Source organism: Heterodontus francisci, chromosome 48 (genome assembly GCF_036365525.1).
Source record: "Heterodontus francisci isolate sHetFra1 chromosome 48, sHetFra1.hap1, whole genome shotgun sequence".
In the NCBI taxonomy this organism is placed as follows: domain Eukaryota; kingdom Metazoa; phylum Chordata; class Chondrichthyes; order Heterodontiformes; family Heterodontidae; genus Heterodontus; species Heterodontus francisci.
In genome coordinates, this window is record NC_090418.1 from 8,819,395 (window position 1) to 8,842,019 (window position 22,625).

Genomic DNA, 22,625 nt, shown 5'->3' on the forward strand with positions numbered 1-22,625 from the left:
GACCAAGGCAATGACTGGAGACATGCCACGGATAGAGACTAACTTGTGATGGAATATGGTATAATAGGTTTAATTAGGTAGAATTTAGATCTGGTTAATATACCTTTTTAGAATTAAAGATTGAATTAATGGTCAGTTTGCAAGACTCACTGTCATTCCCCTTTAAGAAGGTAGAGTTAAAAATTTCAAGGTCCCTGTTAGAATAGAATTACTGTTGCCAGGGACTTGGAGGATAAATGCACACATTGAAATATCCTGCGTGACATCAGTAAAGGGCAGCCATAAATTTAATTAATTGATGGTGTTGCTAAATATAGGCAGATTCACCCACAAAGAGAGTTCAATCTACCATAAAACACAATTATAGATAATAAAACAATAAAATGGACTTACAGGAACAAGAGGCCAAGTAAACACAATTATAAACATTTTGACCAGATAAATGCTCACAACTTCAAGAACAGGGGAATTCCAGTACAACATTAAGTGGAGAGGTTAGTTAATGATACTACCAAATATGGATCTTGAAAGCAAGAAAAACACACACAGAAAGGTAACACCTATATGCTAAAAGGTCATATGACACCTTAGAAACAGTATAAACATGAGGCTATCTGAAGTAAAAAAAATTAGAAGTATTGAATTCCTCAAACAATACTTCTCACCCCATGGTTTGGGGAATTTAAGGTAAAAATTTATTTAAATTTTGATGGATATTCTAAAATATTTTGCTGTAACATTAGCAAGGTTAAACTTTTGGATTCTATGTTAGAAATAAGATTGTGTGTTACGTCTTAGTAATATTTGATATTGTGATATACTTATCCACTTAAAAGTGTATTGCATGTTAAATTCTTTAATATATAAAAGTTAGTAAATCATCTCATGTAGCATTCTGTATACAACTATAAGAACTCCCTCTCTGTGTCTCTAAGTGGAGAGATACATATTGAAGAGAGTTTCTGAGATCCTTATAAGATCTGGGATATTTATGAATTAGCCTATTTTTAAAATAATTATCACTATGCAAAAGACAGTAATATTCTCTGTTAGTTTTTTTTCTTTGAAGGAAAGCTAGTTCAATTCTTTGGACCCAAATAAGTGTCTATAAGAATTAGTCTGGCTTAATTAAAAGGAGATTCATAGGGATGTACTCCTGATTTGGTTTAGTCCCTATAAGGGGTTAAAGTCATAAATCATTTCAATCTTGCTGGTCAAGGCTTAAAGCCAAGACCGAGAGAGAGCGAGCATGAGACACAGAGGGGGAGAGAGAGCACCCATGCAAGCAAAGCGATAGACAGGCACAGCACACATGAGCGAGCACATCACTGCTCAACATAGCAGTAATCTCCCAGCTCTGTGATGAGTTGTCTTTATGGAAATCTGGTGTGGGCATTTTTTGATTAGAATGTACAGTTAGCTTTTATGGCCCTTTTCACCCCCCCCCCCCCCCCCTGCTTCCTCCCTCCCCCCTCCCCTTCCCTCTTGAAGGCGTTGGCTTTTGATGGGCAGTCCCGGAGAAACGTACAGCCTTGCAGCTGAGTGGCCTGTTCTGCACATGTGGATGTGGAAGTGTGAGCAAGGCTATTCGACCACAGAGAGTAGCGGCGGCCAAACCTGCCCTCACCCACCATCCATTCATACGTTTTCTAAGTAGGACTCTCTCTACAAGGACAGACCCTCCCTCTTCTTTTCTCTATCCTGTGTCTAATCCCGGCCACATCACAAACACCAGTTTTTTTACACTGACCCTGGGATAGGTTCCATTTCTCCATTTAATAAAAAGGTGTCAGCTTGGCTTTGTTGGTCCTGCTCTCTTCAAAAGGCCCATTCCAGGCAGTTGAGCACACAAACTAAGCCTGTAGCTTACTGTCTCAGATAAGCAGACACACTCTCAGATTAACCCCAGGTTTTATCCTCCTGATCAGATGGTTGTAAGAGATCCTGCGGCACTATTTGAAGTGCAGAGGAATTCTCCCCAGTCTCATGGAATTTTACAGCACAGAAGGAGGCCATTCAGCCCATCATGCCTGTGCTGACTCTTTGAAAGAGCCCCACAATTAGCCCCACTCCCCTGTTCTTTACCCCATAACCCTGCAGATTTTTCCTTTTCAAATATTTATCCAATTCCTCTTTTGAAAGTTCCGATTGAATCTGCTTCCACCGCCCTTTCAGGCAGCGCGTTCCAGATCACAACAGCTCGCTGCGTTAAAAAAAATTCTCATCTCCCTCTCTGGTTCTACTGCCAATTATCTTAAAATCTGTGTCCCCTGGTTACTGACCCTCTGCCAATGGGAACGGTTTCGCCTCATCAACTCTTGAAAACCCGCCAATTTTGAACACCTCTATTAATTCTCCCCTTAACCTTCTGCGCTCCAATCTCTCCACATCACTGAATTCCCTCATCCATTCTAGTAAAATTCCTCTTCACCTCTCCAACATTTATCCTCTAATTGGCAGCAAAACAGATTATCGAGTCAGAGCCATGTATGGCACAGAAGGAGGCCATTCGGCCCATTGAGTCCATGCCAGCTCTTTGCGGAACCAGTCAATCAGTCCCACTCCCCGGCTCGATCCCCGTAGCCCTGCAAATCTATTTCTCTCAGGTGGCCATCCAACTTTCTCTTGAAGTCATTGATCGTCTCTGCTTCCACCTCGTGGGCAGCGAGTTCCAGGTCATTAGCACCTGCTGTGTAAAAAAAAAAAGTGCTTCCTCACATTCCCCCTGCATCGTTTGCCCAAAACCTTCACTCTGTGTCCCCTAGTCCTTGTACCATTATTTAATAGGAACAGTTTTTCCCTGTCTAACTTATCTGCACCCGTCATAATCTTGTCCACTTCTATTCAATAGCCTCTCAATCTCCTTTGTTCTGAGAATAAACTGGTCATTTATCGCAAGGTGGGATCATGCCGTGCACATAACAAGAGTGAGGACACTGCCCAAAGTAAGTGCCCGGCTGCAAAGCGACATGCGGATGCAAAAAGTTGAGGGAACAAGCGCGAGTTCTTCAGCAGATCAGACAGAAGTCTTACCTCTTCCTGCTAGTAATCAGCAACAAGTCATTGAAGAGAAAGAAATACAAAGAGACGACTTTAGGTTTCATCCCAAAGAGGTTTCCTCGGAAGACTATCTCCGAGAGCTCCCCTTGCTTCTCGAGGTGGCGGAGCTGGGAGATAATGGGAATGGCCTGAAAGCACATAACGGGGAATTAGCAACTTGGATTTCTCCCTCATTCATTGTTAAATTGGAACCTGTAAATTGCAGACAACAATTTGCGTCTATATAGTGCCTGTAACGGAGTTGAATCGTAGAATGGTTACGCCACAGAAGGCCATTTGGCCATCGAGTCCGTGCCAGCTCTCTGCGAGAACAACTCACTTGCTCCCACTCCCACATGGCCCTGCAAGACTTCTCTCTTCTGATAATTATCTAATTCCCTTTTGAAAGCCTCAATTGAACCAGCCACACTCCCCGGCAGTGCATTCCAGATCCTAACCACTCGCTGCATAAAAAAGGTTTTTCCTCATCCCCCTGTTGTTTCTTTGTCCTTCAATCGGTGTCCTCTGGTTCTCGATCCCTCCACCAACGGGACCAGTTTCTCTCTATCTACTCTGTCTCGATCCCTCATGATTTTGAACACCTCCATCAAATCTCCTCTCAACCTCCTCTCCTCGGAGGACAACAGCCCCAGCTTCTCCAGTCTGTCCACGTAACTGAAGTTCCTCATTCCTGGAACCATTCTCGTGAATCTTTTCTGCACCCTCTCTAATGCTTTCACATCCTTCCTGAAGTGTGGAATTGGACACAATACTCCAGTTGAGGCCAAACCAATGTTTTATAAAGGTTCATTATAACTGAATTGCTTTTGTTCTTTTTGCCCCTATTTATAAAGCATTAAGTCAGACAAAAATGTGACACCAAGCCACATAAGGAGATATTAGGACCGATGACCAATGTTAAGGAGCACCTTTAAAAGGAGAGAGGTAGAGAAGTTTAGGGGGGGAATTCCAGAGCTTAGGGCCCAGGCAGCTGAAGGCTTAGCTGCCAATGACGGAGCCATTAAAATTAGGGACGTGCAAGGGGCCAGAATTGGAATGGCGCGGAGATCTGGGAGGGTCGTAGAGCTGGAGGAGGTTAGAGAGATAGGGAAGGGCGTGAGGAGGGATTTGAAAACAAGGATGAGAATTTTTTTTTTAAAAAGAGGAGTTGTTGAATGGGGAACCAATGTAGGTCAGTGAGCACAGCGGGGGGCAATGGATGATCAGGACTTGGTGCGAGTTAAAATACGGGACAGTGGAGTTATGAATGAGCTCAAGTTTATGAAGGGTGGAAGATGGAGACTGGCATCAGCTGTCCCTTTTTTCCTCCCCTGCAAGTGTTTCTTAACTTTCAAAAACGCTCATTGTGCACAGAATTTGCAGAAGAATGGATGCTTCTTTACCCAGTATGCACTGCAACAGAGAACCCTCTCTATCTCTGGGATGAAGCCGTGTCGGCATTCGGTCCCAGAGATGGAGGTGTTTCTCTGCCGCTGTGCTCACTGGGTAAAAAGCTCCCCATTCCACAAAAACCGTCTCCTTCCCAAAACTCGCTGCTACCTTGTGCTGAGCTGCGTGTCCCGTGTTTTAAGCTGTAAAAGGGTTTGGTGGCATTGAAGGCTGTCAGTAGTTTGCAATCTGCAAGCGTCCTTGTTTTCAGAGTGGCGTTTGTATATTTTACCAAATTGGCGGTCTCCGATTTTGTTTGGGGACTGTCTGTCTGTTTATACAGGGTCTCCCCATTTGTTCTCAGGACGTGGCGGGGTTCGGGGTAGCAAGGGAAAACAGCGCTGTCACGGCCGCATTTATTGACCGGAGAAAGTGGGCCATCTTCTTGGACGTGGCCAAGAGGCTTTCAGATCCATGTTAGAAACATGCAACACTGAAGGAGGCCACTCGGCCCATCATGCCTGTGCTGCCTCTTTGGAAGAGCATTCAAATGAGCCCCTCTACCTCCTCCTCTTTCGCCATATCCCTGCAAATTTTTACTTTTCAAATAATTATCCAATTCCCCTTTTGAAAGTTACTATTGAGTCTGCTTCCACCGCCCTTTCAGGCAGCGCGTTCCAGATCACAAGAACTCGCTGGGGAGATTGCTTTGCCCTCGTGTCATCGCTGCCAATTGCCTTAAATCTATACCCTCTGGTTGCCATGGCAGGCAGGCCAGACTGGGTTAGTGGGGGTGGCCAGTTCCCTTCTTTGAAGGGGAGGTGGTAGCATAGTGGTAATGACATTGAATTAGCAATCCAGAGGCTCAGACTAATACCCGGGGGGTGGGGGGCACAGGTTCAAATCCCACCATGGCAGCCGGTGGAATTTAGCTTCAATTAAATTCATTAAAAACCTGGAATTGAATGCTAGTCTCAGTAATGGCGCCATGAAACTATCATCGATTGTCGCAAAAACTCATCTGGTTCGCTAATGCCCTTTGGGGAAGGAAATCCGCCATCCTTACCCGGTCTGGCCTACGTGTGACTCCATACCCACAGCGATGTGGCTGACTCTTAACTGCCCCCTGAAATGGCCCAGCAAGCCACTCAGTTGTCGAGGGGCGATTAGGGACGGGCAACAAATGCTGACCTCGCCAGCGATGCCCACATCCCATGAAAGAATTAAAAAACTAAGCCAATCCGCTGCGGTTTTTACACCAATCCGATCGCTTTCACAGTCACCTTCAGTGGACAAATTACTAGTTTAATTGAATTCCATCGAATCAGTTGGTCATGGTGGGGTTTGAAATCTTGACCCCCGTGTTGCCAGCCCTACAATATCACACCCTACTTTCGGAGGAGAATCTGCTCTAATGGAGACTTAACTTCTGTGTGTTCCCACTGAACCATTGAGTGAAGCAAGAGTTGATCCTATCACAATGACTCGCATGGTCGAATAGCATTCCACCATGGGTTATAGGAACAGCAGGAGGCCATTCTGCCCCTTGAGTCCATTCCGCCAGTTAATTAGATCAGGGCTGATCTGAATCCCATTTACTCTCCTTGGTTCCTCAATTGTCAATCCCCTTACCCAACAAAGATCTATGAAGCTCAGTTTTTGGGATTTTCAACTGACACCCCCCCCCCGAACCCCCCCAACCGCTTTTTTTTGTTGGGGGGGGGGGGCGAAAAAGAGAGTTACAGATTTGCAACTCCCCTTTGTGTGAAGAAATGCTTCCTGACATCACCTCTGAACGGCCTGGCTCGAATATTAGGGTTCTGCCCCCTTGTTCTGGACGGGACTGGTAAACCAGAGGCCCAGGCTAATGCCCTGGGGACCACCGGGTTCAAATCCCAGCACGATAGCTGGTGGAATTTAAATTCAATTAATTAATATATCAGATGGGTTGCAGCGGTTCAAGATGGCAGCTCACCAAGGGCAATTAGGGATGGGCAACAAAAGCTGACCTGCCAGTGATGCCCATATTCCACGAAAGAATTTTTTTTTTTAAAAAGTCCGACACCGAGCCGCATAAGGGTATTTTCGGACAGGTCAAAGAGGTCGGTCTTGAGGAGCGTCTTAAAGGAGGAGAGAGAGGCGGAGAGGTTTAGGGAGGGAATTCCAGAGCTCGGGGCCCCAGGCAGCTGAAGGCACGGCCGCCAATGGTGGAGCGATGGGAATCGGGGGATGGTCAAGAGGCCGGAATTAGAGGAGGGCGGAGATCTCGGAGGGTTGTGGGGCTGGAGGAGGGTTACAGATAGGGAGGGGCGAAGCCATGGAGGGATTTGAAAACAAGCATGAGAATTTAAAAAAAGTGTTGCTTAACTGGGAACCAGTGTAGGTCAGCAAGCACAGGGATAAGTGAAGGAGACTTAGTGTCAGTGAGGACACAGGAAGCAGAGCTTTGGATGCATTCAACTTTACAGGGTGGGCGATAGAATGTTGGAGAACCGCCAGGAGGTTGTTGGAATAGTCAAGTCTACCGGTAACAAAGGCATGGACGAGGGTTTCAGACGAGCTGAGGCAGGGCAGAATTGGGTGACGTGGAGGTGGAAACAGGCTGCTCATCCAGTACCGGATGTGGGATAAGCAGTCTGATAATTTAGCGACAAGGGGGGAGACGGGAGAGGTAGTGGTGAGGTACAGCATGGTGTCATCAGTGTACACGTGAAAACTAACGCAGTGTTTCTGGACAATGTCGCCGAGGGGCAGCACGTAGATGAGAAATAGGAGGGAGCCTAGGATATTTCTTTGGGGTGGGGGCACCAGATGTAACGGTGCGGGGGCAGGAAGAGAAGACATTGCAAGTGATACTCTGATTACGATTAGATAGATAACAATGGAACTCATCCTTTAAGAGTAACAAAGTCTTCATATGCTAATTTCGTAGTGTTTGTGGAACACAATAACTGCTGTCTGACAGAAAGCCCAAGGTTTTCCAGCCAGTTTTAACGGCCTTACCTTAAGTTTGTCGAACTCCAGTTTCTTCCTGATGTGAATCATTTCCTCCACTTGCTTCATTATCCCGACTTCCCTGTTGCACTCCTCAATGATCTGGGAATGGAAGGAATTGAAGCTAAGAAGGACAGGTCTGGGAAAGTCTCCCCTCCCTGGTGTTAAATGGGTCGGGCCGGGCCGAGTCCAAGTCGGGTCAGGTCGGTGACGCAGGGTCAGTACTGTGCCGGTAAGTATTAAAAATAAAATTTTAAAAAAACTTACCGGAGCTGGGAGTCCGGGACGAAATTGAGTCTGCGCAGTGAGCGAGTGACGTCACGATGACATCATCATGCACGCGCGGCAGCTTCGTGGAGGTTCCGAGTCGGGAGGTAAGTAAACGGATGGCCGGGTCAAGTCGGGGCGGGTCGGGCTCACTGTGGTTCGGTCGGGTTCGTTTTCCCCAACCTAAAGTAGGCCTCTACTTTACTCTGTATCTAACCCCATGCTATATCGGCTCTAGTAGTAATATTAAGACAAGTGTAACCGAGGGTCAAAGAGAGCATTGGTATATTATTACTTTCAAAGACAAAATTGGGATTCTGATCAGTTAACAATTGCAATTAGTCTTTTGTCTAATTAGGGCGGCACAGTGGCGCAGTGGTTAGCACTGCCGCCTCACAGCTCCAGGGTCCCGGGTTCGATTCTGGGTACTGCCTGTGTGGAGTTTGCAAGTTCTCCCTGTGTCTGCGTGGGTTTTCTCCGGGTGCTCCGGTTTCCTCCCACAAGCCAAAAGACTTGCAGGTTGGTAGGTACATTGGCCATTATAAATTGTCACTAGTATAGGTAGGTGGTAGGGAAATATAGGGTCAGGTGGGGATGTTGGGTAGGAACATGGGATTAGTGTAGGATTAGTATAACTGGGTGGTTGCTGGTCGGCACAGACTCGGTGGGCCGAAGGGCCTGTTTCAGTGCTGTATCTCTAATCTAATCTAATCTAGGAATCAGAGCGCGAATTAAGAACTGGTTAACAATTAGAGGTTGAGTTCTAGTTGATGGTCTAAAGCTCGAGTCCTGGTTAACGATTGGATTGATGCTCAATTCTGGCTCGGCGGATGGTGGTTTGTCGTTACCTTGGAAACGAGGCCTAGTGCTTTTGAGGCGGTTTCTTCATTCCCTGATCCAACCTCAGATCTTTGGAGTACATTCTACGAGACAAAAGCATCTCAAGAGTTCTGCATCAACTTTTAAAAAATATTTTATTTTATTTAGCGCCTTTCACAGCCCCAGGACATTCCAATGTGCTTTACAACTAATGGAGTACCTTTGAAATGTAGTCATTGTAGGAGACCAATTTGCGCACAGCAAGATCACACAGACAGCAATGTGATAATGACCAGATCATCTGTTTTTTTTTAAAAAAGTGATGTTGGTTGAGGGATTGGCTCCAGGACACTGGGGAGAACCCAGAATGGAGGGTGAAATTGGACAGAACGTCACACGCAGGCATTCATTACGACCTGCTGTTGGGGCCAGCTCTGAGTGTAATAGTTCAGAGGTCGAAAGACATGTGGCTTGAATATCAAGCAAACCAAAGAACGAGGTTAAAAATACCAAGGGGGTGGGGGAACTGTACCCTGAATACCCCCAAACCCCATCCGTAAATAACGGTGGTGCCCCCCAACAATAAAGTACTGAACAGGTGGCAGTGCCATGGAGTAGTGGGGTTTGTTCCCACGGCCCAACCGCCAACTCTAAAAGGAAACTGGACGGGCACCCGATAAAAAGAACATTTCGCGGGGCTACGGGGGGAGTAGTGCCGGGGAATGGGACTGACTGGATTGCTCGACAGAGAGCCAGCATGGGCTCGAAGGGCCGAATATCCTCCTCCTGTGCTGCAATGACTCCGACCCTTAACAGAATTTAAAGGCGGGGTTAGGGAAGGAGTTACTTGACCCACTGGGATCAAGTTGATCTCTAGCCACCCGCCCGCCACCTCAGACGTTCTCCCAGACTCCACTGACTTTCCCGCTCCGATCTACCCCGTCCCTCGAGCTCTCGGCCTTCTCGGAGTGCCTCACGGTCGAGATGGCTCAGGCCACGCCTACCTCGATCAGCATCTTAATCCGGGTGATCCTTTGGAAGGGGAGGAGCAGGAAGGACATGAACGGCAAGCGTTGGCATCGAGGCTGCTCCTGCAGACGGACAATGACTGCTGCAAACTGAGCATTCTCTTCCCTGTACAAAGAGAGCAGTAAACGAGCTTAGGAATTTCTATCCGTATCCCCTGACAAACAACAATTTGCATTTATGTAGCAACTTTAAAATAGTAAAATATCCAAGGTGCAATTGTCAGACAAAATTTGACACCGAGCCACATAAGGGGAGATTAGGGACAAGCGACCAAAAGCTCGGTCAAAGCGTTGGGTTTTAAGGAGCCTCTTGAAAGAAGGAGAGAGGCGGAGAGGGTTTAGGGAGGGAATTCCAGAGCTCGGGGGCCCCAGGCAGCTGAAGGCACGGCCGCCAATGGTGGAGCGATGGGAATCGGGGGAGCAGCAGAGATCTCGGAGGAGATGGCAGAGATAGCGAGAAGGGGAGAGGCCACGGAGGGATATGAACACAAGGGTGACCATTTTCAAATCGAGGTGCAGCTTGACTGGGAGCCAATGTGGGTCAGCGAGCACAGGGAGTGATGGGTGAACGAGACCTGGTGCGAGCAAGGACATGGGCAGCAGAGTCCTGGATGAGCTCACGTTTACGGAGCTTGGAAGATGGGAGATCGGCCAGGAGAGCATTGGAGTCGTCAAGTCTAGAGGTAACAAAAGGATGGATCACCAAGAATCTCCTTGTACAAGACCAGACTGTGGACAGCTATGAGCCACTTCACCCCGATGCTACCTCTACACAAAGTCCACACTTTACAGAAACTGCATTAAGATTCCCGTGTTCCCTAAGCAACTCATCCACGGGAGCAGGAGGAGGCCATTCATATCTCTCGATTCTCCTCGAACCTAAAGATCTATCGACCCAAACCTTGAATAGACTCACCGCTCCTTGACGTCGAGAATTCTAAAGATTCACAACCCTCTGAGTGAAGAAATGTCTCCTCATCTGAGTTGTAGAATGCATAGAAAATTTAAGACACAGTCGGAGGCCATTCGGCCCCTCCCGCCCATGCCAGTTAACGCCCAGGACGCACGGGTTCAAATCCCACCACGGCAACAGGTGGAATTTAAATTCAGTTCATTAATAAATTCAATTAATCAATCAAAATCTGGAATTGAAGGCTAGTCTCAGTAATGGTACCGTGAAACTATCAATTGATGTTAAAAAATCCATCTGGTTCTTCAATGTCCTTTGGGGGAGGAAATCGGCCATCCTTACTTGGTCTGGCCTACATGTGACTACTCTTAACTGCCCTCTGAAATGGCCTAATTGGCCATTCTGTTGTCAAGGGCAAATAGGGATGGGCAACAACTAAAAGAATTTAAAAAAAATTCTGCTCAAATACTCCTCATTGGACAGCCCTCACAACCCATGAATCAATCTAGTGAATCTTCATTGCTCTCCCTCAAAAGCAAATAAGGAGACAAAAACCGTATACTGGGTGTGGGTTCACCAAAGCCGGAAAGAATTGCAGCAAGACTTACTTACTCTTGTACTCTATCTCCTTTGCAATACTTCAGGGAAAATGTTAGAAGCTATTATTAAAGACGTTATAGCAGGGCATTTAGAAAAATTCAAGGTAATCAGGCAGAGTCAACATGGTTTTGTGAAAGGGAAATCATGTTTAACCGATTTATTGGAGTTCTTTGAGGAAGTTGCATGTGCTGTGGATAAAGGGGAACCGGTGGATGCACTGTACTTAGATTTCCAGAAGGCCCTGCCAGCATTGCTCACAGGTAACCAGGAGCAGGGACTCAGTTGATTTTCCCCTTTCCCAAGCCTTGGGGCAAGGAAGATAATCATTGGGTTCCAAGTGGTCAGAGAGAACAGAGACCAGTAGAACTTGCATTTATATAGTGCCTTCCACAACCTTGGGACATCCCAAAGCACTTTACACCCAAAGTACTTTTGAAGTGAATGTAGGAGGAACGTGGAATCCAATTTTGAGGATCAAATAAATGACCAAATCATGTGTTTTTTTTGCTGTTGGTCAAGGGTTAAGTGTTGGTTAGGATCCCAATGGGCAGTGGATGTTTTACATTCACCTGAGAGGGGCAGACAGCAGCCCCTCAGTTTAATGGCTCATCCGAACGGTGTCACCTCCAACAATGCAGCACTCTCTCAGTACCTGTGCTGTGTTGCATCAGTCTAGGCTACAATACTGAAGTCACTGGAGTTGATCTTCAACTCACATTCTAGTGATTCAAGAATGCTGTCAAATGAACCATGGTTGACACACACTGAATCATCCAGGAAATGGTTAATAGTCTGCATGATGTGTAATCAAATATGGGAAATATTGCTTACATGAGCTTGCTGTATTTCTGTTCCTGATAAAGCTGGTTGCGTACATAGTCAACATACACCTGGAAGCTGTGCTGGGCGTGGAGATAAATAATGTCGCACACATCGTCAATCTTTATACTCTCATCCATGCGATCTTCCAGGTCCTTCAGAAAACTGTGATTGTTTTTACAAAAAAGATAAAAGAAAAAAAAAAAAAGCTTTCTTGTAGGTTAATATTTTCTCCCAGGCCTCTGCCGACACAACTCTGAAACTTGCTGCTTGGAGGAGCCACAGAGGTGACGGGGGGAGGTGGTGCGTCTCTGCTGGGCCTGGCCAATCGCCATGACAACGTGGCCTAGATTTGAGGCCCTGCTTAGTTTGGGTGGCAGGAGAGTTTTGTTTGCAAGCTACCCACCACCTCCTCCCTCACTGCTTTGATTATTTAACCCCAACAAGGACTGGCTGATAATCCAGCTTGAAATCACTGGGGAATCTTCCCTGCATCAGTCAGGGATGGATTTAGGCCCAGGTCAGAGGTGAAAGGACAACAGATTAACAACACCTACTGGAAGTAATTCCCCTCCCTCTAGCAACAGAAGGGACTGGGGCTAATTTTAATGGATACCAGGACTGACATCAACTAACTCAACACAGAGTGGGAGTCAAGGTCTGTAGGCCTCAGTACCACACGAGGTGGTGCCTGTAACGATTGTGCCATATGGAAGGGTCTGAATTGCTTTAACTCCTGCACCATACCTTTCGCTAACTTCTTTCACTCTAGTGATGCACGAAAATAGTGTCTTTTTATCTCGTAAAATGATGGTCTCGTTGAGGTCTTTGTTGTTCATGAAATGCTCAATAAGAACGTTCAGGCTACGAAGGTATGAGGCCTCTGACGTCAGGACTTCGAACATACTCTGCAACAAAGCAATCATTCAAAGTCACTCCCAGGCAGATACAAAAACAACTTGCATTTGTCAAGCAACTTAAATACAGTAAAAAAAAAAGTCCAAATGCATTTCCAGACAGAATTTGACATCGAACCACATAAGGAGATATTAAGAGCAGGCAACCAAAAGCTCGGTCAAAGATGTAACTTTTAAAGAAAGTCTTAAAAGGAGGAGAGAGAGGCGGAGAGAGGGAATTCGAGAGCTTGGGGGCCCAGGCAGCTGAAAGCACAGCCGCCAATGGTGGAGCGATGGAAATCGGGGGATGGTCAAGAGGCCCGGATAGGAGGAGCGCAGAGATCTCGGAGGGTTGTGGGGGCTGGAGGAGGTTACAGAGATAGGGAGGGGGTGAGGCCCTGGAGGGATTTTTACACGAGGATGAGAATTTTAAATCCAAGGTGTTGCCAGAGTGGGAGCCAATTAGGTCAGCGAGCACAGGGGTGAGGGGTGAAAGGTCCAGGAGACACCAATGAAATTAAGCCCCCATTTTAATAGGTCATCTCTCGAAGGTACAGCACAGAAATAGGCCATTCGACCCAACCAGTCTATGCTGGCATTTATGCTCCACACGAATCTCCTCTTCGTCTGGTCCTTATTATTATAGCCCTATGACCCTATCTATAATATAAATCTGTCACGCTGTATTTTCATCCTCCTGCCAGTAGCACTGCTGTGCCTCCACTGGTGAGAGGGTGCAATTACAGCGTGACCAGTTTACATAGAAAATTTTCCTTATAAATGTCAGACACAGGAATCTATGAGGGAACATGTTGGCAGGAACAATATCTAATATGTTAACTGGTTGATAAAAATCAGTAGGAAGAGGAGAGGCTGCAGTGTGATTCACTTTAATGAATGCCTTCTTGTTTAGGGCTCTGTGCTCCAAAAACTCTTATTTTCATTTCAATTTAAACCCTTTAATTCCAAACAAAGAGCTCACCTTCACTAACAAAGCAGTTGTTCATCTGCCTGTAATAAGTAATAAACCACAGCAATACCGCTTATTAAAAAAAAAGCTCCCCTTCACTACTGACCTTTAAACCTTGACTCTTTGCCAAGGCTCGCTGGTGCGTTCTTATGCTAAGGTCTTTGATCAAATTCTCGCTGCTGTTAAAGTGACAGCTCAGCAAGACAGTAAAACAAAGATTTTGCATTTATATAGCGCCTTTCTTGACCTCAGGAGGTCCCAAAGCGCTTTAGAGCCAATTAAGTAGTCACTGTTGTAATGTAGGAAATACAGCAGCCAATTTGCGCACAGCAAGCCCCCACAAACAGATATATTTTTTTAAAGCGACGTTGGTTGAGAAATAAAATATTGACCCCAGGACACCGGGGAGAACTCCCCCCCCGCACCCCACCCCCTGCAACACCCCCCCCCCCCTTCTTCCAGTAGTGGTTGTGGCATCTTTTACGTCCACCCGAGAGGGCGGACGGGGCCTCAGTTTAACGCCTCGCGTGAAAGACGGCACCTCTGACAGTGCAGCACTCCCGCGGGATTGCACTGGGAGTGTCAGCCCAGATTTTGTGCTCAGGCATCCAGAGCTGAACTTGAGCCAGCGATGGTTTACACAATCGCAAAGCGATGTGCAATAAAGTAAGCACGGACTAAACTCTCGGGTTCAACCTGTAGGCGTTCTGCTTTATTTGGCCATTTTGGTCTCTTACAAACTAAACTACGGAGAAATCCGCAGAGGGAGAGTGTCTATTTGCTTGGGTGTAATGCATACTACAGTCGAATGGCCGGCTGACAGCCAAGTTCTGGGCTTCCCGTTGAAGGACAGCCACTTGAGGGTAGTTAATATCGACTGAATCGTACCCAACAAGTCAGTGCCTTCCTTGGAGAGGTAGAGGATGGGGACACTAGGGGGTTTGGGGGAGGGGAAATGAGAACAACATTACTGATAATATTTTAACTGTAACCCCCCCCCCCACCACCACCACCACTCAGTTCACCTCCTGGAGTCTGCATTCACTCTGGCTGAGCTCGTTCAGTATTCCACTCTGCCGAACCACACTCAGATTCTGCCACAACGAGTTCCGAGGGGTCTGCGGCCTCGGAGCTGGGTGGGAGGCTGTGTCGCTGTCCGGAACGAGGGAAATGCTTTCGTACGTGTAGTCCTCACTGGTCTTACTGGAGTCTCTCATTAAGGTTTGCCGTTTAATCTCCTTGTTGATCACCGTTTCCCGGTAGGTTTGATACAGAGGCTCTGCAACAGAGGGCAGAAAGAGGTGTGGAGGGCGACGAGACCCTTTGGCCCATCCTTGTACATTCCACCCCTTCCCGGACTCTACCCACCCATTGAACCTCCTTCCACAGATCACATGCACTCTCACCCCACCCTCTGAAGCCTCCCACGTGGAGTATATACTCCAACAGAACTCCAGAGCGTGCATCCATCCACACATCCCCTCTAATCAGCCTGTTGCTCTCCCCCTCGCCCTGGCCCCAGTCACACAGGACGGCTAATTATCTCAGTCCATATTTCAACCTCTTTTATCTACAATCCTCCGCCAACCAGACTGTGACTTCATTCTTGGTTGTTGTACAAATCTTAATAAATTGTTAATAAAGATTGGAATTTGTTTATTCTTCACAGAGCATTCATCCAATTTCACAGACAGCAGCAGAGAATCAATTCTAAACTGTTTTTTTTTTTTTAAAACAGTACAGCAATGTGTCTCTCTCTGTGTCTTGATCTCTTTCTATTTTATCAATAGCATAATTGCTGTTACTCCCATCACTTTTCTCTTGAATGTCACATCTGATGTCCTACGCAATCTCTTCCCTGCTCGAACCTCGTGGGTCCAATCTACACAAACACACTGTTCCCAGGATCTCCTCACCTCCCTCAGCCTTCCCGTTCTCCAACTTCTGAAACCCAACCGAATCACTACTCCTTCACCTGGCATCGTACAGCGACACGGCACAGAAGGAGGCCATTCGGCCCATTGTGCCTGTGCCAGCTCTTTGAAAGAGCTCCCCAATTAGTCCCACTCCCCCCCCCGCCCCCCCCCCCCGCTCTTTCCCCAATCGCCCTGTAACTTTCCTCCCTTCAAGGATTTATCCGATTCCCCTTTTGAAAGGTAGTATTGAATCTGCTTCCACCGCCCTTTCAGGTCGCGCGTTCCAGATCACAACAACTCACTGCATTCAAAAAAATTCTCCTCATCTCCCCTTCTGGTTTTTTTTTTTGGAATTATCTTAAATCTGTGTCCCTCTGCTGACCCTCCTGCCACTGGGAACAGCTTCTCCTCATTTACTCCATCAAAACCCTTCATGATTTTGAACGCCTCGATTAAATTTCCCCCTTAACCTTCTCTGCTCTAAGGAGAACAATCCCGGCTTCTCCCAGTCTCTCCACATTAACCGAAGTCCCTCATCCCCTGGGGCCATTCCAGTAAATCTCCTCCGCAACCTCTCCGAGGCCTTGACATCCTCCCTAAAGTACGGAGCCCGGAACTGGACACAACGCTCCAAACAGCGAGTTCCCACATTCTCTCTCCCACAGCATCCAGCAACGTAGGGGGTGATGTTTTACTGAGGTTTCTTAATTCCATCTAACTGGCCAGCATGTTAGAAATTACAGCTCCCCCAACACGTTTCACTGCGATTTCCTGTTAATTCCTTACCGCTTTCAAATTGGGCTTCCCAGTCAGTCACCTTCTCTGGCTTTGCAGGCCTACGAAAAGACGTGAGGCAGACATCATTAGCAGCCCCAATCTGTCCGGATAATTACAAGCCTTGCGCTCACCTTACATTGTGATTAAAGTGCACATCTCAAGCGAAAAGCATTGACAGACTCAATTAATCACGTGCATTTCTCAAGTACAGGCAAGAAGGCAAATCTACAGGCGACCACTTCCTCATCCATCCCCCGCTATACATTCTTCAAAATAATAAAAGGCAAGGAAAATTCAGAAATTGCTGAAAAACAACTGCCGCCATTATCCCTAATCGTCTGTTTTGCCTCCATGTTTCCCATTGTCAGTAGCCTTGGGAGCAAAGCAAGGCCCTTCAGCCCCTTGAGCCTGTTCTACTCCACTCAATTGGATCAGTGGTTCCCAAACTTCTTTGGTTGGAGGACTCCATTTCCAATGGAATTCCAGTCACAGATCCCCATCTGAATTCTAAACACTATATAAGAAGAAATAGGAATATATGATAATGTGAAAGTGTTGCGTGCAAAGAGTGCTTTGAAGGAAACAGATGTCAGCGAGATGGGTGGGTGTCCACCAACATCGGGATCTGTGGGTCAACCTGGCAGCCCCCCAACATGCCCCCATTCTCTCTTGCTGCCGAGCGAATTCTCGGCCCTCAGTACAGCTCTCGCCGGCTGGGGTTTGGGCCGACATAACCTTTGACCCTCAATGCCGCCACCCCGCGAGAGGCCAAACTCGGGGGGTGGGGGAGGGAAAGGGGCGGGTCACGTCGCCCCAATCCTTGCGAGCAATGCCACGAGAGGTCAACTTGTAATTGTAGAGCTCCCCTCTGGCCAGTGTTCTCTCTCCTCCTCAATATTACAAAAGGGGAGGTCAAGCGAAGTCCATTGAGGCCCCAGGATTCTCTCATCCTACCCATTAGATGGTGAACCTGGGACACCACTGTCCTCACTCCTGGGGGGGGGGGGGGTACAAACTTAGAGGCAATTTCAGGATAAACTCCGGAAAGTTCCTTCCCAACTCCCCAAAAGGGTCGGGAGATCATGCTCGCTGCTCAACACACAATCTCCTGAAATTTAGCCCATCAGGGAACAGAATGGTACATAGAGATTGCTCGGTCGAGGTTCCTGAACAGATACCACAGCACACGGAGTTTTGAGAGGTGAATTACAGCAGAAGTGATCTAACCTGCTCTCAAGAATCTCCAGGTGGTCCTCGTAGGTGTTGCTCCCTGACCCGTCACCATCACCTGTCAAAAAAAAACAACCACATGGACCAAATGAGCCAATGGCCATATTGGAATATCAGTCCGCCATTTGACATGGGGCTTTAACGCTGTTGGGGGCGCTAAAGTTGAGCCTAGTTACCTTGGTCTGATACATCGGCCGGGGTTCCTGATTGCCATCCGGGGCCCCCCTGCTGGGAATACTGTGTGTGGGGTGGTGGGGGGGGCGGGAAAAAGAGGAATGGGTTTGGGCTGTAGACAACCCTTCCAACATTCCTTGTCTAGGCCTGTTCACTAAAGATTAGTCAGGTTACCCGTGAAACCAAACCACAAAAGTCAAAGCATTCCCGGGAAAAAGGGGACCGGGAAGATAGAGTATACTTTTGTGAACAGGATTGGTTCACATCGACTCTGTTCACCCACTGACTCTCCTTCCACACCCCATGTACACTCCACCCAGTGTAGTTCAACATGACCAGAATCATTAGGGCACATTATGGTCATTCAGCCCATTGAGTCCATGCTGGCTCTCTCTGTGGAGCAATCCAGTCAGTCCCACTCCCCCGCTCGATCCCCGTAGCCCTGCCAGTTTATTTCCCTCAAGTGCCCATCCAATTTCCTTTTGAAATCATTGATCGTCTCTGCTTCCACCACCCTCATGGACAGCAAGTCCCAGGGTCATTACCACTCGCTGCGTAAAAAAAAAAAGTTTTTCCTCACACCCTCTTGCTTGAAACCTTAAATATGTCTCCCCTAGTCCTTGTACCATCAGCTAATGGGAACAGCTTTTCTTTGAATACCTTATCTAAACCTGTCATAATCTTGTACACCTCGATCAAATCTCCCCTCGATCTACTTTGCTCCAAGGAGAACAACCCCAGCTTCTCCAACCTAACCTTGCAGCTAAAATCCCTCATCCCTGGAACCATCCTGGTAAATCTCCTCTGCACCCTCTCAAGGACCCTCACCATCCTTCCTAAAGTGTCGGTGACCAGAACTGGATGCAATGCTCTAGTTGTGGCCTAACTCGAGCTTGAGAAAGGTTCATCGAGTGTTTTGATTAGGTTGGTGATAATAGAGTACAGATGTCCTATTGGCTAATAATGGCACAGAGTAGGCTAAGGTGGAGGAGTTCACTTCTGTAGCAGCACTGCCTATCCAGCATGATATTGGAAAACCTAATCGAGGCCAAGGCCCTTAATGCAGGAGACCATTTTTTTGGGGAGCGGAAGGTTGGGGGAGAGGGGAGAAAAGGGGACGAGTGCGAAATATCCCTCTCGATGCATAAAGGGAGGTCTTTCCTTCTCCAGGCCAGGATTAGAGTATGGATTGGTAATCACCCACATTGGAGTTAAATTGTCCCGTTTATATGAGATTACGCTGACAAAAAAAAAAGCATATTAGTATTAAACACACAGGGTAGATTCCCTTTGTAAACTAATGCCTCCTGCCACTCGGTAAATGTACCGCCTAGCCCGGTGCTGAAGGTGAGCTAAGTCGAGTAGGAAAGCCCCAGGCTCCATTCCCGGCCTATGCTGAATTAGTTGAGTTGCTATAGTTGGCGCGGGTTTACCTTTAGGCAGGTGAATGGCAATTTATTCAAAAATTAAAAAAGGGAATTAGCCAGGGTTTCTGCTTCTAAGGAACAGGGGAAGATCATTCAGCCCCTCGATCTCACTCCATCACTCAGTTGGATCATGGCTGATCTGTACCTCAATTCCATTCTTCCACCTTTGCTTCATAACTATCGATACCCTCACCCAACAATAGTGTATCCATTTCAGTCTTGAAAACTCCAACTCTCCCCCGGTATCCATAGCCTTTCGGAAGTGGGGGGGGGGGGGGGGGGTAGGAAAGGGCATTCCAGATTTCCAACCACCATCTGTGTGAAGAATCGCTTCCCAATTTTGCTCTTAAACGGCCTTGCTCTAATTTTACAGTTGTGTGCCCTTGTTCTGGATTCGCCCCACCGGAGGAAAGAGTTTCCCCCCAGCTACCCCTTCCAACCCTTTTAAAAGCCTCTCTGGAGCAAAGGAGATTGAGGGGAGATTTGATAGAGGGTGTACAAGGTTATGACAGGTTTAGATAAGGTGGGACGATCGATGATCTCAAAAGGAAATTGGACGGGCAGTTGAAGGAAATAAACTTGCAGGGGCTACGGGGATAGAGCAGGGGGGGTGGTGGGGGAGTGAGACCGACTGGATTGCTCTGCAGGGAGCCAGCATGGGCGCGAGGGGCTGAATGTGAATGGCCTCCTGCTGTGCTGGAATACCTCTATGACCTCGATCAGATCTCCTCTAACTGCAAGAGGATACAAAGCTCAGTCTGTGTAACTTGTCCTCGTAATTTAAGCCAAATCAGCCCCGGCATCATTCTGGCGGATCTGCACTGCACCCCCTCCAAGGCCGATACAGTCTTCCCAAGGTGCAGGGCCCAGGACTGAATATAGTTACTCAAAACTCCTTTAGATACCGAGTGACCTGCTGCTGGAAGCTGAACATGGTTAGGGCAGTAGCGGGCGAGGTGGGTTCACGATCAGGATCGGTGGTGGTGCTCTTCCCATTGACATCCCATCTAGGTTCAGTTAGGCGGGGTACTAGAGGTTGGCCTGTCCCCGTTTTACCTCAGTTCCTTCAACAACAAGAGTGGAGCGGGCAGTACGTTTACAAAATGCCCTTTATCCATAAACTCTCAGTAACTTCCCAAAAGAATTAACTCTTGGGATGTGGGCAAGGCTGGCATTTATTGCCCTGCCCCCTGGGTGCCCTGCAAAAGGTGGGTGCGGGCTGCCAACTTCTTGAACTGCCGCAGTTCAAACCCGCCCGCCGCGTCGAAGGTTCGGTTAGTTCCCAGGACGTTGAGCCAGGGAGCTTCAGGGAATGTCGGACCGACATCCCAAGTCAGGATGGTGTAGGCCTCGCCGGGGTGCCGCGCTCCTGCTGCCAGTGTGCTTCCAGGTGCTGGAAGTTGTGAGGGGGCGGGGAGGGGGGGTGGGGGGGGTGGTTCCAGTCTGGCACCAGCTGCGCAAGTGACGCCACGCGTAAGATCGAAAAACGCAGCCCGTACCTATATCGATCTCGTTGTAAACCGCCTGCAGGCGTTTCTCCTTGGGGCTCGGGGGAGCCGAGCGCGTCACTTTGGGGCTCGGGAGTTTCAGGAGGTCACCAGCCGATGGACGCAGAGGGGAGGGCGGGTCCCTCTGCTGCTGGGGAAACTCCAGCTTCCGGATGTGGAGATTCAGCCCGTCCACACACTTGGATATTTTGTCTAAGTCGCTGGCTGTGTATCGCTGCTTAATGTCCGACGGTGGTTCACCAGGCCGCCGCCGTACCTGGGCAAGCCTTCTCGGGGAAACCTGCGGATCGTCCTTGCCCTCAAGTGACAACTGACTGACTGGCTTATTCCTGCGCGGTGGCTTGGGCAGGCGGCTGACAGTAACTGGCCTCGAGTCCTCTCCAGGAAGAATCTTCCCGTTGACCAGCGTCGACTCCCGCTTGGCCGCGGCCTCGGGGAGCGCCTCGTCCAGATGTGTCCTAGTTTCAGATCTCCTGTCCGACTTGGGGAGGACGCCAACCCCACCTTCCGAAATCGCTGGCTCCGCCCGGCCGGTCAAGGAGGTGGGTGGTTGATCAGCGCCTTCCCACTGCTCTCGGGCACCGTCCGCTCCGGTCTTCTCGATTCCAGTCAGTCTAATTCCGGTCTCGTCCCAGCCCGGGCAGTGATTGGCGTTGACGTCTTTTCCCGAGGCGCCCTCGCGGTCCTCACTGCTAACGTGGAACACATAGTCAAACGTCTTTGTGCCATTCTCTGATAAATCCGACAGAGAGTTGTCCGACTCGTCGGTGTCCTCTTTGCTGTTGCGAACAGGTGTCCAAACGAGGACCATCCCGGGTCTCTTCCGATGGCAGATACATGGGCAGGTGGGACAGCAGTGTAGCTGGGCCTCTGGGTCTTCAGCTGCATCGTGGTGTTCTGGCGTTGCCTCCAATCTAAGTCCTGTAAAGGTCATTGGTCATTCTCACATTTACCTCAAAATGTCAACATTACAACACCTTGCATTTATACAGCACCTTTAAATCATCCCAGGGTGCCTCACAGGAGCGCTTTCAGACAATAACTGGCACATGGGGAGATATTGGGACAAAGCGGGTAGACAGGAGGTTGGCCTCTTAGGCGGAGTGATTTAGGGAGGAAATTCCAGAGCCCAGGCTCAGCGCGGCCGCCAATGGTAATTGGAGGTGCGCAAGAGGCCAGAACTGGAGGAGCGCCAAGATCTCGGAGGGTTGTAGGGCTGGAGGAGGGTTACAGAGATAGGGAGGGGCGAGGCCACAGACTCACCACCTGCAGAACCGAGAATGCTCTAAAGCGGTTCGCAGCCAATGAAGCACCATTGAAGTCCGGTCCCTGTTGTTACCTGGGGAAACGTGCTCACCAATTCGCGTGCAGCAAGATCCCACAAGCAGCGAAACGATCGGTTAATCGGTTTATGGCGGTGCTGATTGTAGGGGCTACCTACCGTCCCCAACCCTTCTCCAAAATCGACAACACCCACCCAGAACAGGCGAAACCCAGTCTCAGTTTAAGGTCTCCGATAGTTCAGTGCCCCCTCAGCACCGAGCTGGGGCATCGGCCTCAGTGGAGTTGGGGGTTTGGACCCACAACCTTGGGGCTTAAGGCAGGTGATGTGCTGTTACGCTCAGATGGTTTTTTTAAGAGCGTACCAATTTTTGCGGCCTTGATTTGAATTCTTCCTGACGCACATTCGTTTCCGCCCCCCGCAAAGGTTAGCAGTATTTGCTGTGATACATTCCCCAGGACATTCAGTGAGAGCACATAACCTAGGTCGACAGGCCTAGTGGGGTTACCGAGGCAGTGCCGCACTGTCGGAGGTGCTATAGTTATTTCAGATGGGGCGTTAAGCCGAGGCCCAGTCTAGC

At 48.3% G+C, this 22,625-nt stretch overlaps 1 protein-coding gene across 1 annotated transcript in view; it reads right to left on the reverse strand.

Annotated features, from left to right (window-relative positions):
- The window catches only part of LOC137357591 (rho guanine nucleotide exchange factor 15-like), a 43,974-nt gene that overhangs the window by 8,278 nt on the left and 13,071 nt on the right, over positions 1-22,625 (reverse strand). The window contains exons 3-12 of the mRNA XM_068024036.1: positions 20,755-21,684; positions 17,652-17,712; positions 16,434-16,483; positions 14,757-15,010; positions 12,613-12,773; positions 11,878-12,030; positions 9,513-9,642; positions 8,538-8,612; positions 7,432-7,524; positions 3,034-3,188 (exon numbers count right to left, since the gene is read on the reverse strand). Coding sequence (XP_067880137.1) covers positions 3,034-3,188; positions 7,432-7,524; positions 8,538-8,612; positions 9,513-9,642; positions 11,878-12,030; positions 12,613-12,773; positions 14,757-15,010; positions 16,434-16,483; positions 17,652-17,712; positions 20,755-21,684 — 2,062 coding nt within the window. The remainder of the gene's footprint in view (positions 1-3,033; positions 3,189-7,431; positions 7,525-8,537; positions 8,613-9,512; positions 9,643-11,877; positions 12,031-12,612; positions 12,774-14,756; positions 15,011-16,433; positions 16,484-17,651; positions 17,713-20,754; positions 21,685-22,625) is intronic.